Raw genomic sequence first — 15,119 nt, forward strand, 5'->3', positions numbered from 1 at the left:
ATAACTTAAAGTGTCTCTGTCTAAACTAAGATGTTCTGGTTATATGCTTGAAAGGGGATGAATGCATGCATGGTCACTAGGGGGCCAGGACTGACTGAGGCTCTGGTTTCATGTACTTCCAGATGAGAGCTCTGTAATGAGTCAAAATGCCTTCTTCACCTGGAAGAAGGTTAGGAGGCTTCTGACTTCCCTTTTCAAGTGGCTCAAAAATGTATTTTGAGAGGTGTAACATATTCTGATGTCCAGCTATGTGTTTGTCTTTGTGGGTCCCAGGATCATTGTGCCAGAACGTTGCCTGCTTCCCCACCCACAACCCTCTAATTATCTTTTGCTTCCAAGATTGCCCTGTTAGCATTTGGAGGGCTGGTAACAGAGGTGCTAGCCTAAAGAGGCACTGAGAGCTGTTTCCTCTGTACATGCTTGTGGCTGTCTAGGACCGTGGTGGCGAACCTTTGGCACTCCAGATGTTATGGACTACAATTCCCATCAGCCCCTGCCAGCATGGCCAATTGGCCATGCTGGCAGGGGCTGATGGGAATTGTAGTCCATAACATCTGGAGTGCCAAAGGTTCACCACCACTGGTCTAGGAGGACCTCCATAACATCACAAGAAGTGGAGCTCTGTTGCTTTGAATAGTGAGTGGGAAGGGAATATCATATTTTGCTCTTTTTTGAGGCCCCTCATATGTAACACCAGTACAGGCACCGCTCCGTAATGCTATGGGGTGATGTACCAACCTTTCTTGCCGTAGCATTTCCTGCTTAGTCTCATTGTCACCAAAGGTTCTTGCCATAGAACTCTTAGATGGACCCAAAGAATATGATGACTTAGTTAAATTTGGCAGAATGACAGAACAGTCAATGCACAGAGGTAGCTGAGGTAAAAGCGGATCCTTTAAATACAACAATGATCTCTTAAACATAAATAAAACTTATTAAGAAGTATAACACCATAACATTTTCAGTAAAGGTCTTTAAGTGTAATGGTTTCAGATAGGTGCAGTAGTTCTTCCTTCTCTAAAGCTTCTGAAAATAGACCTAGCCACTTAGGTTAATAACTTCCACAATGCTTAACTTCCTGACTTGCCACTAAGGCTAATTTCCACAAAGAACACAGATTCCTCACATTCTCCACAGCACCTCACTCTGCTCCCCACACATTTTGAACCAAAACTCTCTTCTCAAACCAGTCAGCCTTGCCCCCAGGGCATAACTACCATCCAATCATAATGCATTTCAATCAACCATCCAGATCCGTTCTTTCTTATCCTACAGGCCTGTCCTTTTAAATCACAATAGCATACATATAAGACCACACATTAAATCATAAAAATAAAACACCCACAGAACTGATGTATCAAAACGCCACAGGGAAGGATGAATTTTGGCAAGCACGGATTTTTTTTCATAACCACAAAGTGAGGAGATGTAAGGCCGTGTGTGCCGAAATCCTTCCTTCCTTTATAACCACTAAAGTACAGTTGCGCATTTAACAGTAGTTTGCCTTGAAGCAGCATGATGTGCAGTTATATAAACTGTCGCCTGTGCTTCCCAATGTCAAGAAAAAACTTTAGCTGATCTCAAAGGCACCTTTCTGTTAGGGCTTGAGTTTGCCTACAGGCCTAGAGAGAAACATTCTGTTCATTAAAATTGAGGCTCTGTGTGTGGAAACGGGGATATGAAGCTTTGGGGGCCATTGAGGTAAATAACATCTGGTAAATAACATTCTACAAAGCCTCTACTAAAGGGAACAGGACATTCCCACCCGGCTCCCCAAGCAATTGGCAGTCTTTTAAAGGCATTATATGTGGGGCAAATCTGCCCGCCAAGTGCTTTTTTTCTTGCTGTTCTTCCTGACCTGTTTCCCATTTTCCTCTCATTTAATTGATTTGTTGACTTCCTTCCCTATTTGGTTTTTGTTCTTCAGCACTGCATCAAACTATGGTAGGTATTGTCCTGGCTGGATCTCTTGAGCACCATTCAGTCTCTTCTCACCCCATCTGTGGGATTATAAGGAGAGATTCTCTCCCACATCCAAGTAGAGGCCATGCACTAAACTCTTTTAAAGGCTTTGCCTGTACAAAACTGTTTAGCAGCGAAGTTCTTCAGGATTGATCAATTATCAGGTGATTAACAATCTTTAATTCTGATAATACAAAAGAGTAGGGGGGGGGGGTTGAGGTCAATCCTTTGAACTATTGACACAAAACCAGATGGAACACCTATAGAAACTTTTACCTTTAATGATAAAAGAAAAATTGACATTAAAAATACAGGCATGAAAAATTAACCCTATATTTAAAGTGCAGATAAATGCTAAAATTGTCAGAGTTCATTAACATTGCTTAACCATGTATAGCAGTATCAACCTTCCTAATGCCGCGGCCCTTTAATACAGTTCCTCATGTTGTGGTGACCCCCAACCCTAACATTTATCCATTTTACAGATGGAGAACACTGATGCCGAGAGTCTTAGGCGACCCCTGTGAAAGGGCCGTTTGACCCCCAAAGGGGTCCCGACCCCCAGGTTGAGAACGACTGATGTAAAGGAAGTAATTGTCCTCAAAGCAAATCAGGTTTCAGCTTATTGTCTCACTGCTTTGGGGGATTATCAAAAGCCAGGCAGCCCAGTCCATGGCAGACGGGGTTTTGTAGTGACCAAAGGCCACACTTCCTCCAAAGAGGTTTCCCGGCAGCTTGGCAAGGATTTTTTTTAAAAAAACCTGCTATACTGTAAGTCCTCTATGCAGCCCAATTTGCTGTGCCTGCATTTGTGCTAGGATAAGTCGCTGCCAGCAAAAGGGGCATTCCCAGGCTGAAAGCCCCCAGGAAGCTGAGTAAAGTCAGCTCTGACCCTGGGAATGTCCCACCAGTACCACAAAAAGAAAACCTCTGTCTGGCTCCAAGAACTGCATTAAAATTAAACCTTTAATGGAAATAATTTAAAAGTCTGTATCAAAAAACCAAAATACCAACAATAAAGAAAATTACACAACGTGGATTACAAACAACAAGGGGGTCCCAAAATGTACGCTTAGAACTCAAATAAATTATGTCCCTTTAAGGAAAATTTAAAAAAAGCATTAGTAGGAAGGATTCCAATTGCCAGGTGTTCTGTACATCTCATGTTATTTTTTGGATTTTCCCTAAAGGAATATCACTTATACAGAGACTTTATACCACTGAGGTATTTCCCATATGCTTTGTGGCAGAGGGGTACCAGCATTAAATGGCACCTGGGGCAACCCCACGCACATCCACACACCCTTTGCGCCCCCCTTGCCCAGCCCCACGAGTTCCCCTGTTGCCTGGATGAGGGAAGCTTGGAGGTGGAGAAATCCAGGAGGGTGAGAACAACAGCTATCCTCCTGCTGCTGCTCCTGTGCCGAATGCCGCACCAGGGCACCCAGCCCGCCCGCCACCTCCCCACCCACCAGCTGCCTTGTGACTGCTGGGGCCACGCCAGGCCATCCAACCTGCCGCAGAGCTCACAGGAAGGAGCCCCAGTTGCCCAGCCCAGCAGGACATCCTCCGTCCGAAAGGGCAGGCAGTACGATCCTCCCAGCGGCTTCCGCCAGAGCAGGGTGGGGGGCATTTTGCACCCTCCACGTGATCAAAAGAGTGGCGCCCAGGGACATATGACCCCACATTCCTCTGACAGTTACGCCACTGCTTTGTGGCACCTTGTTGTGGCTCCCTTCTCATTGTGCTAAAGGTGGTCCAGTTTGAGGCCAACTTCGTGCCTGTTGGCAATGGGAAACTGCCAAGGCTGGAGGTGGAGAACTGAGACTTATGTTGATGATAATTTAATGTGATAAATACAGCAAAGGAATGCCTTTGGGAGACAAATGGAGTGCAAAACCAGACGACTAAGACACCCTTCAGAAATGTTGTCATGGGAAATGCATCTTCTTAAACATTAGGTTCTATCTGGTCCAGCATCTTGTTTCTCACAGTGGACAGCTGGATGCCTTTGGAAAGTCTGTCAGTATCATTTTTTAATTTCCTTTCGGTCTTCTAAGGTGTTAGCTGTTCCTCCTGGTTTTGTGCCCTTTTGCAAATTTTGATAAGGATTTCCTTCACCCCTTCAAGTCATGGATAGAAATACTGAAGACTGCGAAACCTTCTGGGACCCATTTAAGACTTCCCTCCAAACAGATGATGGACTGTCGATGAGCTCTCCTTCAGGCTGGTTCTCTGACCAGCTGAGAATCCACTTTACGGTACTGTCATCAAGTCTGAGTTTTAATCTGTTGGCTAACATTGGGGACTTTGACAAACGCCTTGCTGAAATCAGGTATATGTGGGCCTACAGCATTCCCATGATCCACAGTAAAGAAAAAAAGAGGGGGGGGGGAATCAATCTGGCAGGATTTATTGTTGACCAATCTACGCTGCCTTCTGTAGCAATGTTTTCAAGATGTTCACAGATGGATGGCTGTATTGTTTTGGTATCCTCCAAGATATTGGAATTAGAATGATAGTGTGGTTAGTTTCACAGTTCCTCTTTCCCCCAGTCCTGCCTTTCTTCTTTCTCTCTCTCTTTTTAAGTGAAAACTGGGACATCTTTTGTTTTTCTTCAGTCTTGTGGCACCTAACCTTCAAGGATATCCCAAAGATGACAGGATTTCTAGAAGAAGCAGAAAAAGAAGAGTTTGGAGTTATATCCCGTCTTCATCTCCTGTGAGGTGTCTCAAAGCAGCTTACAAACTCCTTTCCCTTCCTCTCCCCACAACAGACACCATGTGAGGTAGGCGGGGCTGAGAGAGTTCTGAGAGAACTGTGACTAGCCCAATTTCATCTAGCAGGAATCTAGGAGTGGGGAAACAAACCTAATTCCCCAGACTAGGAACTGCCACTCTTGTGGAGGAGTGGGGAATCAAACCCGGTTCCTCAGAATTAGAGTCCACTGCTCTTAACCACTACACTTCGCTGGCTCTACAGGTGTATCAGCATACTTCTTTAAATATACTAGAATGCAATTCATCTGGCCCAGAAGATCTGAATTCATTTAAGATAGCCAGACCCAATTCTCTACCAAGCTTGAGTTGTCCATATTTGTGCCAATTTTGTGCAATAACACAGTAGGGCTTTGATGTGCTTCCGAAAGAGAGACTTTAGTGAGATATTGGAGAAGAGAGCTGAGAGAGGTGTGGTTGGTTAATAAAGGGCTGGGAAAGTATTAGCAGTGCTGCATATCTTCTGTTGACAGCTCTGTTGAAAATTGGCGCCCTGAGGCCAGATTCCCAGTTTCTAGTGGAAGAGCCCGGAAGGTCTATTCTTTCACTTCCTTTCTTGTAATATATAAAAACGCACAACGTGCATTGATTGATTTATTTTAATATCCCACCCCTTCCCTTTTGGGCTCGGGAACCTAGTCGTTTGGGACATCCATCTGGAGAAATCGGATTTGTTTATCATTAGAAGGGCATATTTATTTGTATTTATTTTATTTATTGTTTAGATTTGTAGACCACCCCATCCCCTATCATAATCATGTGCTTATTGACAACAGATTGGTTTGTAACAAAATAGAAGCTAATCAACTTAAGTGCACATAAACCAATCAACATTACATCTGATGCCACAACATAAGAAGGCCAAATCTCAACTCTCAACCTCTATGAAAAAGCAAGAAAACGAACTTTTCTGTAACTATTTCAATTAATGGTCCACCTTGGCAAATAAGGGCACAAGCAGACCATGACAAAGATGGATCTCAGGTTAAAAAGGGCTGATTAGGTATCTGCAAATCAATTCAGAGCCAATGGGGAAGTGAAGAGCACAGGACACACAATTTAACCCTTTGAAAACCTCTCTTTTTAAAAATTTTGAAATGCAAATACCATGATTAGTTCAGTTTCAGTTGGCAGTCAAGCAGAGGTTGAAGGGTTAACTACCCCTTTTCTCTTCTCACACAGCACTGATCTGACTGTCTGTTTTTCAATTAAACCACTGTCAACCTGCAGTCAACCTTTTGCAGACTGACAGAGATCCGCAATCGCCTCCATTGGTGGTGTTAGATATGTTTATAAATTTTAAGCCGCTCAAATGTGTTCTTGCTGCAACATTTTGTAGAATGTAAGATATATCTCAGTGACAAAGAGTCGTCAAAGGGCCATAAAGGTATGGGGAACTCCAGCCCTACAGGAAGAGTATACAACTGTGTGAAATAGGTGCTCGAAGCCCAGAACAGAATAGCCAAAATACTTTTACAGAAACCTGTGGATTTCTTTAATGGAACCTGAAAATGTTGTTAAGCCGCTGTATTTTAAGTTGGAGAACTTTAGACAAACATTTTCAGTTCCTGGATAAACCTGGGAGGGGGAAGGCAAATTCACCCTCTCCATTAGATGGCGGGCCCTCTCTCCAGGGGGATGGTTCTGTAAGAGGCTTATGTGCAACCATCTGCCATGTATTGCAAAGCTGTTTTTAGTACTGGAGCAGCTGGTGCCCTTCTGACAGTGGCTCTAGTTCAGCTTCCTTTCTCTACCACCTCCAGTGCAAGCAGAGTGTAGTGAGGCAGTGTGGTGTAATGGTTAAGAGTGGTGGACTCTAATCTGGAGAGCCAAGTTTGATTCCCCACTCCTTCACATGAGTGAAGTGGATTTGTTTCCTCACTCCTACTCCTGAAGCCTGTTGGGTGACCTTGGGCTGGTCACAGTTCTCTCAGAACTCTCTCAACCTCAATTATCTCACAAGGTGTCTGTTGCAGGGAAAGGAAGGGAAGGAGTTTGTAAGCATCGAGTTACCTTACAGGAGAGAAAGGTGGGGTATAAATCCAAAGTCCTTCTTCTTCTAGACCAGGGGTCTGCAACCTGTGGCTCTCCAGATGTTCATGGACTACAATTCCCATCAGCCCCTGCCAGCCCCTGCCAGCATGGAGTAAAATTCCCATCAGCCCCTGCCTAAGTGGCAGAGGTGAACCAGATGTGTTTCCACACTCCTGCATTCCTGCTGGGTGACCTTGGGCTAGTCACAGTTCTTCGGAACTCTCTCAGCCCCACCTACCTCACCAGGTGTCTGTTGTGGGGAGAGGAAGGGAAAGGAGCTTGTAAGCCACCTTGAGTCTCCTTACAGGAAAGAAAGGTGGGATATAAATCCAAACTCTTCTTCTTCCTTCCTTCTCCTCTTTCCTGTTCCTTTCCCCCCTACATTATTTACTATATTGCTTATTGATCCTGGTGCTGAAGTCCCATTCAAGTTTAAGATCACAAATGTTGGATAGAATGAGGGATCCATGCATACACTGACTGATGGCCTGTGCTAGTTTTCTGTTGTTAGATGTTAAGCTTTCTATTTGTTTTTAAAATGTAAGCTTTAAACATTTATACTGTTTATTAACTGCTTCATCAGACATTGGAAACCACCCTGTGGGTGAAAGGGGGAAGGGCTGCGTGCAAATCTAAGAAATAAAGAAATAAAAGGAATCAAATGCAGGGGTATAGGATGGGAGATGCCGAGTTTGGCAGTAGAACATGGGAAAAGAGATTTGATTATTGTGGCCTGTCACAAGTTGAATATGATTGTGATGTGGCTGCAAAGAAGACTGTGAGACTTCAGACTGCATTAAATGAAAGAACAGCATCGAAGTCACAAGAAGTAATAGTTTCATTCTACTCTGCACTAACTTCGTCTGGAGTACTGTGGACCTCTCTGCGTGCCCTATTTGAAGAAGGCTGTAGTCCAATGGGAACAGGTTCAGAGGAGGTTGGAGGTCTAGATATCAAATGCATTGTGAAGGAAAGGGTTAGCCAAAAGAAGACTTTCTTTCTGCTCCTCCAGAAGGTGAGGTTAGATCTAATGGGCTTAAGATGGGGGTGGAAAGAGCCACCAAGGTCGATTCCGCACTTGAGTTATCGACCTAAGTTCGAGCTGCGTTCGACCTAAGTGCTCCGCACAACCACTGGGATCGATGTGGTTTTGTACCAGCTTCGCCCCGTGTAACGGTCAAATTTCCGACTCTAGTTGGGAACTACTACTTTTTCAGGGAACCACGCTCGAACTCAGCTCGATTCCAGTAAAGTGCGGAATCTCTGGTGCCAGGAGTCCCCCATTCAGCCAATCACAGCTGAGTGTTTCAGGCATGCGTACAGCTGGCCAATCAAAAACGCCACCTTCGTCCCTCCATTCCTGTGGCAGTTTTTTTTATAACATGTGTGGGGATGGACAGAACATGGCCGTAGAATAGTAGCCAATCGGAACGGAGCGACAAAGAGGCACAGGATGATTCCGCCTTCCGAGCTGGGATCAAGCTGGTTGCAGTGGGGAACAACAATGGCTTCGACCTAGGTCAGTACCCTTCTCAGGGAACTGGGTCGAACCTATTTTACTCATGTGCGGAATCGCCCCAAGTCTCAGAGTGACCCCACAGGGTTTTCAAGACAAAAGACATTCAGAGGTGGTTTGCCATTGCCTGCCTCTGTGTCGCAACCCTGGACTTCTTACAAACCAGAGCAAAGCTTTCTTATCTTCCCAGAGCTGGTGGAATTGGGGTGGCCTGGGCCATCCAGGTCAGGGTGGGCTTGAGTTAAGGGAAGATACATTTAATCTGAATATTAGGAGGTTACTACAGTGGAACCTTGGAAATTGGCGCCTTCGGAATTAGCTGGTTTCTGTTTTCGCCGGTTGCCCCCGGCCGTTAGAATGTCTCAGTTCTCTCTGGGCGCCTCGGATGTCATCGGCTTGCTGATGACATCCAAGGTGACTTTTGAGGTGACAATTGAGGACCCCCCCCCCAACTTTTTGAACCTGTGGGCACCTTTAGGATCCTAACATAATGAGATGGTCACAGCCACAAAATGGCTGCCAGAAAACAGCTGTTGCAGGATACAAAATGGCTGCCACAGTTTACCTTAAGTTACACAGTAAAGATCTCTGTGTATGACCCAATTTTAATTCCAAGAGGGATATCAAAGAGATATTGTTCTCAATTGAGAACTAAAGGAATTCACATCCCTGTCAGGGATGGCACCTAGTTGTCTGAGATGCATTCCTAACTCCATGCGATGGCTACATTAAATGTAGCCAGTGGTTGTATCTGGGTGATTGAGATGGACTCCTGTCAATGTAACTGCTTTGAGATATATGTACTTTGCCTGCTAAATGTTACCACCAAGATAATGGAACATTCTTTCCTTGATCTTACTTTTATGGTTTCACTTGCTTGGTAGATAACTAGGCTTATCCCTAACACTCTCTACTCCCATGGGAAACGGGATGTTTCTACTATTCCATGGAGGTAGGAGGCCACATGGTTTTTCTCTATCTGTCGCTGACCTTGGGACGCTTAGGCTCCAATGTAACTTTCTCACGTTCTTTGGGAAAATGGGAGGGGGGATTGTTTCTGTATTAAGGGGGTTTCAAAAGCCAGGTCTGGCAGAACAGGCTTCTTGCAAGCTGGGTGCTTCATTACCTTTCCAATAAACACTGCTGATCAACAGAGCCCGTTTCTTGATTCGAGGATCGAGACCAGCAGATCCCACCTTGTGACGCTTCACATTCATAACAATAACAGCAAACAACTTCAAAATAGCTCTTTCTCCTGTTTGCTCATAAAAAGTAATATATGGAACAACAATCAAATACATAAAACAATAATTAAGGTATATAAAACAATAATTAAGGTATAACAGTTCACGTCTGTTGTGCTCAAGCAGAGAAGCAGGGTTTCAGTCTTTCTGGCTTGTGTCTAGCCAGGTCCCTTAGAGATGAATAGACCTGCAACACTGTTCTGTCTTGCTGAGTCATCTGTACTTTCTCTTCAGGAGTTCCAGTGTAGCCCTAGACTATTAATATGTAGTTTATAACAAAGTTGGAGTACTTGTGAGGTGAACTACCTGCAGTTTCAGCCCCTCCGACCAGTCTGAGAAGATTGCACCTTTTCATTCTCATATGGAACTAGCGGGCCCGGCCACGCGTTGCTGTGGCTCAGTCTGGTGAAGTTGAAAAGAAAGAAAAGGGGAAGCGAACGGTTCGAACCTGTGTCATTGCACAATGCTTGCAAGGGAGGGGAGGGGCAAGAGGCCCCTCACTCCCCTCCCTCTCTCCCGCTCCCTTGCATGGCACTCCGCCCCATTCCTCCCTAATGTTCCCCTTCCTCTGCTAGGGTGGGTGGGCCATGTCCAGGTGGCGGACCCTTTCTCTTTCACTCCCTTCCCTTGCAGGCGAATTACCTAACTTAAAACACTCTGGGAGGCATGAGCTACATTGTGTTCAAATTTCAGAGCGTTTGGTCCAGCAAAGCTGGAGCCCGGGGCAAAATGGCACCCCATCCCCCCCAATATGCCCCCCCTCCACACGCCCCTGCCCCAACACGCCTCACTAACCTTTAAAAGTTAAAAGAGACGCCTGCTCTGGGCCGCAGAGGCTGCTCCAGGCTACGGGGGCGGCCTGAGGGGAGGGGTGGGGGAGCGATTCTATGGTGCCAGCCAAAGCAAAGTTTTTGAAAATTTGCACAGCCAATCAATTCTCTAACAGCCAGTCAAAAGTTTTGCTGGGCAAAAGCCCCACTTTCTAAAACACTTGGGGGTGTTGTAAGAAAAAGTACGTTTATCAGAAGGATTCCTAATTTCGTCTGCATTGAGTGTTAACTCTGAAAAATATGCCTCTTGGTCATTATCAGCATAGAAAAAGTTGTATCTTTAAAGGCATTATTGATAAACCGATGAACATCACACTTTTCTCTGCTAAACCTTACTACAAAAGTCCATTGGCCTTCAAAACTGCCAGGTATCAGCTCATTTTTTCTCTTCATTATCTATATAGTCTATCATAGGTTTCCATGCTGAGAAGCCAGTGTGGTCAGAGGCATATCCGGGGGGCGGGGGTGGCGCCTGGGGACAAAACCTCCTCAGGACACCCCTCTGCTCCTGCACTCAGTGGCGTAGAACCAATGGGGCCAGGTGGGGTACGACGCCCCAGGTGGAGCAGCAGAGGGGGCGTGGCAGGGGCATGGCATTCTGTGGGCATTCTGGGCGGGGTGGGGGCGGACGGTGCTGCAGCAGGGGCACAGGGCCCCTTGCTCCGCCTCTGCCCACAACCCCCACTCTCATGCCCCCCCCCACATTCAGAGGTGGGGCTTGGGGGCAGGGCTCAGGGTGGGGCAGTTCTGATGGACACTGTCCATGTTTAGGCTGTGTTTAGGTGCCTCCCCTGCGCCGACCCAGCTCTTCCGAGCCAGGGCAGCGCGGGGAAGGAGGGGACAATTTTGTCCCGTCCCCCCCACTATTGCACTTGGGGTCATCTGACCCCCCTGTCCCAGGGGGCACTACACCACTGAGTGTGGTGTAGTGGTTAAGAGTGAGTGGACTGATATGGCAAACTGGGTTTGCTTCCCCACTGCTCCACATGAGCAGCGGACTCTTATCTGGTGAACTGGCTTTGTTTCTCCACTCCTCCACATGAAGCCTGCTGGGTGACCTTGGGCTGGTCACCGGTCTCTCAGAACTCTCTCCACCCCAGTTATCTCATCAGGTGTCTGTTGTGATGAAAGGAAGGGAAGGAGATTCTAGGGTTTGCCGTCTGCAGGGGCAGCTGTTCTGCTGGGCTTGGGGAACGCAGGAGATTCACATTTCAGTCAGGGCTTGACCTCAGCAGCAAAGTACTGACTTGTTTTCCACAGTCCGTGTCTGTAGCCAAAATAAGCTGGTGATGATGCCAAGAATCTCATGAAGGTGAGTGCAGTGGTGAGTTTCCGCACGGCAAGGAAACTCGAGGCCTAAAGCTCAGCCTGTTTGCCTCTTATTTTGTCGTTCCCAGTTCTAACTGTGACTGAGGATGCAGAAGACACCGGCACCGAGTTTACAGACAGCATCGAGGAAGAGGCAGCTGTGCACAGAGCGTTTCAGCAGCAGCAGGTGAATCCATGTAATCCCGAGGACTTTCAAGGTGTTGAACTTCCTTTAGAGTCCGTGTTATTTCCTTGCAGGCATCCTGGGATTGGCTGAGGAAAAGTTGGGGGTTGGCTGAAGAAAAGTTTGGTCTTTTCCCCCCTCTGCCTGAGAAGGGTGCCTAATAGCACGTCCCTTGCACAGATAAGCCGGGGAGAGAGGACAGGAACCCATCAAGCATCAAGGGGTGGAGATCTGCCAGTACTGTAATGAAGGGTCAGTGTAGTGCAGTGGTGGCGAACCTATGGCACTCCAGATGTTCATGGACTACAATTCCCATCAACCCCCAGCAATTGGCCGTGCTGGCAGGGGCTGATGGGAATTGTAGTCCATGAACATCTGGAGTGCCATAGGTTCGCCACCACGGGTGTAGTGAAAGGACCCTAATGCTACCTAAGGGTAGAAATTAGAGATGTTAGCATTCAGAATTACAGCTCATCTCCAGACTAAAGAGATTAGTTTCCCTGGAGAAAACGGGTGCTTTGGAGGGTGGACTGGATGGCCTTGCAGCCTGCTGAACTCCCTCCCCCACTATCCACCCCAAAATCTCCAGCAATCTACCCCCTCTCCCCGCCTGTGGCCAAGAAGGACCTAGCGCAGTGGTGGCGAACCTATGGCACTCCAGATGTTCCTGGACTATGATTCCCATCAGCCAGATGTTCATGGACTACAATTCCCAATTCCCATCAGCCAATTGGCCATGCTGGCAGGGGCTGATGGGAATTGTAGTCCATGAACATCTGGAGTGCCATAGGTTCGCCAACACTGTCAAAGGAGTTACTGGATCTAATCTATTAAAACCATCCTAGACTGGCACATTAACACATGATTTACACAATAAATGGATGACAGACAGTGGCTTGATGTCTCTTCTATGATGCAGAGAGTTAGTAGGTGGCGGTTTCCAGACCATTTTGCCAGCATGGCCAATTGGCCATGCTGGAAGGGGCTGATGGGAATTGAAGTCCATAACATCTGGAGTGCCAAAGGTTCGCCACCACGGCTATACAGTCTAGGACTTCAAATTAGGGGCTTTGGCCAAGGCATGTACTAATAGGATAGGTGGCCATAATGGCCCAGAACATCTGGACTGCCAACCGTTCCCCACCACAGACCTAGCAACTCTATCCTGTACGGAGGTGCCTGCTTGCAGCATGAACAGTGGCCCTACATCGACTCTTGTTGCAAACTGACTCTTGAGGCAAACGAGTTGCAAGTGTATTGTTGAAAACTTCTACAGCTGGAATCAACTGTCTGTTACGGTTTCAGTACCAGCAAGTCTGGTCGCTTTTGCTCTCAAGTTTCCCACATCTATGCGGATGCCAGCGTGCTGCCTCAGAGGTTCACAGTGAGATGTGTTTCTCTCCGTGGCACAGTGCAGAGTGTGGTGGTGTGTGTGTTTTGTTCACCTTACAAGGGGGCGAAGCACATTTGCATGGGTCTGGGTGGAGTCCATTTGCTGCTTCATTTGCTATTACATCTCACCATGGCATGCCCCTGAGAGATGCCAGCCATAGATGCGAGTAAAATGTTAGGAGCAAACACTACCAGACCTTGGCCACCCAGCCCAGAAAATCCACAACAGCGGAGTTGCAAATACTTAAGAATGAGAAAGTCCACTCAGGGTTTAGCTCTTCATTTTGATAGCCAACCTAACACCCAGCTGCTGGGTCGTGTCCTCGTTGAAATTAATGTCAGGAACTCCCCAGATTTTCCGAAGTCTCTTTGCTGAAGCCATATTTCAGGGCCCATAGGTGTCAACTTTGCGGGTTCAGATGGTGGCATTGCTAAAACATCTCGCCAGCATCATGCTGGCAGGGGATGATGGGAACTGTAGTCCATACCATCTGGAGGGCCGTGAGGTTGACACCTGTGTTGTAGCAGTTACCTTTGCAGTGGTCTTCCCCAGGGATGTAGTGGTTCTTTGGAGCCTGACCCTTCTTATTGTAATTGCACACTAGAACATGAAGGAAGATACTGCTGACATCCTGATGGGCCATACCAGCTCTCCTGCACCAGTCTCTTCAGCACTGGAAAGGAGCCTGCAAGAGGAGCTGCTCCATGCAAGATCTGAGGCTCAGCAGGTTTTGGAACAGAAGAAGAAGCTGGAAGAAGAGCTGCAGGATCTCAAGAGGCAGATTGAAGACGCAGGATTTTCTTCTGTGTCTCACTTCAGGTAATCCAGGGCTGACCAGGCACAGAAGATTCTGCTGCAGCAACTGTTTTCTGTGGGGAGTTCAGAGACAGAGCAAAGTTGCGAGAGGCACGATCCTGCAATGTACCCCCTATGTGACTGTGGGAGGTGGCTCCCGGGGCTTTAGCCTCTCTGTGCCCCCCCCCCCCGCTATGCCCACGGATATATCAAGAATAGTGACATCTATTCTGATGTGAAAATTGGTGGAAGAGAGCCAGAAATAATAACATAAGAACATAAGAAAGAGCCTGCTGGATCAGACCAGAGTCCATCTAGTCCAGCACTCTGCTACTCGTAGTGGCCCACTAGGTGCCTTTGGGAGCTCACATGCAGGAGGTGAAAGCAATGGCCTTCTGCTGCTGTTGCTGCTCCCGAGTACCTGGTCTGCTAAGGCATTTGCAATCTCAGATCAAGATTGGTAGCCATAGATCGGCTTCTCCTCCATAAATCTGTCCAAGCCCTTTTTAAAGCTATCCAGGTTAGTGGTCATCACCACCTCCTGTGGCAGCATATTCCAAAAAAACCCAATCACACGTTGTGTGGAAAAATGTTTCCTTTTATTAGTCCTAATTCTTCCCCCCAGCATTTTCAATGGATGCCCCCTGGTTCTCAATAACTCAAAAGCATAGGGCTGAATTTAGGAACTGCGATACTAAACTTGATGCCCTTGGGTGACCCAATGCCCCTGAAAACCCTATAACCAGACCATGGAGGCCAAGTCCTATTCCTGCACTAGTATTCAGATGTTTACTTAGGGTTTCCAACAACACACAGTAAAAATAATGTCCTCCCCTCTCAACAGAGATGTTATTTACCAGGTGATGTCCTTTGCCTCTATGCCATGAAATGTCAGTGGCCCATTTCTGGATCATAAGTACATAAGAACAAGCCAGCTGGATCAGACCAGAGTCCATCTAGTCCAGCTCTCTGCTACTCGCAGTGGCCCACCAGGTGGCTTTGGGATCTCACATACAAGATGTGAAAGCAATGGCCTTCTGTGGCTGTTGCTCCTGAGCACCTGGTCTGTTAAGGCA

General features: G+C 46.9%; 1 protein-coding gene across 1 annotated transcript in view; it reads left to right on the plus strand.

The window, feature by feature from the left end:
- Positions 1-11,758: 11,758 nt before the first annotated feature.
- Positions 11,759-15,119, plus strand: part of LOC125433723 (myomegalin-like) — a 48,570-nt gene continuing 45,209 nt past the window's right edge. The window contains exons 1-2 of the mRNA XM_048498473.1: positions 11,759-11,858; positions 13,850-14,067. Of these exons, the coding sequence (XP_048354430.1) occupies positions 13,856-14,067 (212 nt within the window). The 5' untranslated portion in view covers positions 11,759-11,858; positions 13,850-13,855. The remainder of the gene's footprint in view (positions 11,859-13,849; positions 14,068-15,119) is intronic.

This window comes from Sphaerodactylus townsendi, linkage group LG05 (genome assembly GCF_021028975.2).
Source record: "Sphaerodactylus townsendi isolate TG3544 linkage group LG05, MPM_Stown_v2.3, whole genome shotgun sequence".
Lineage (NCBI taxonomy): Eukaryota > Metazoa > Chordata > Lepidosauria > Squamata > Sphaerodactylidae > Sphaerodactylus > Sphaerodactylus townsendi.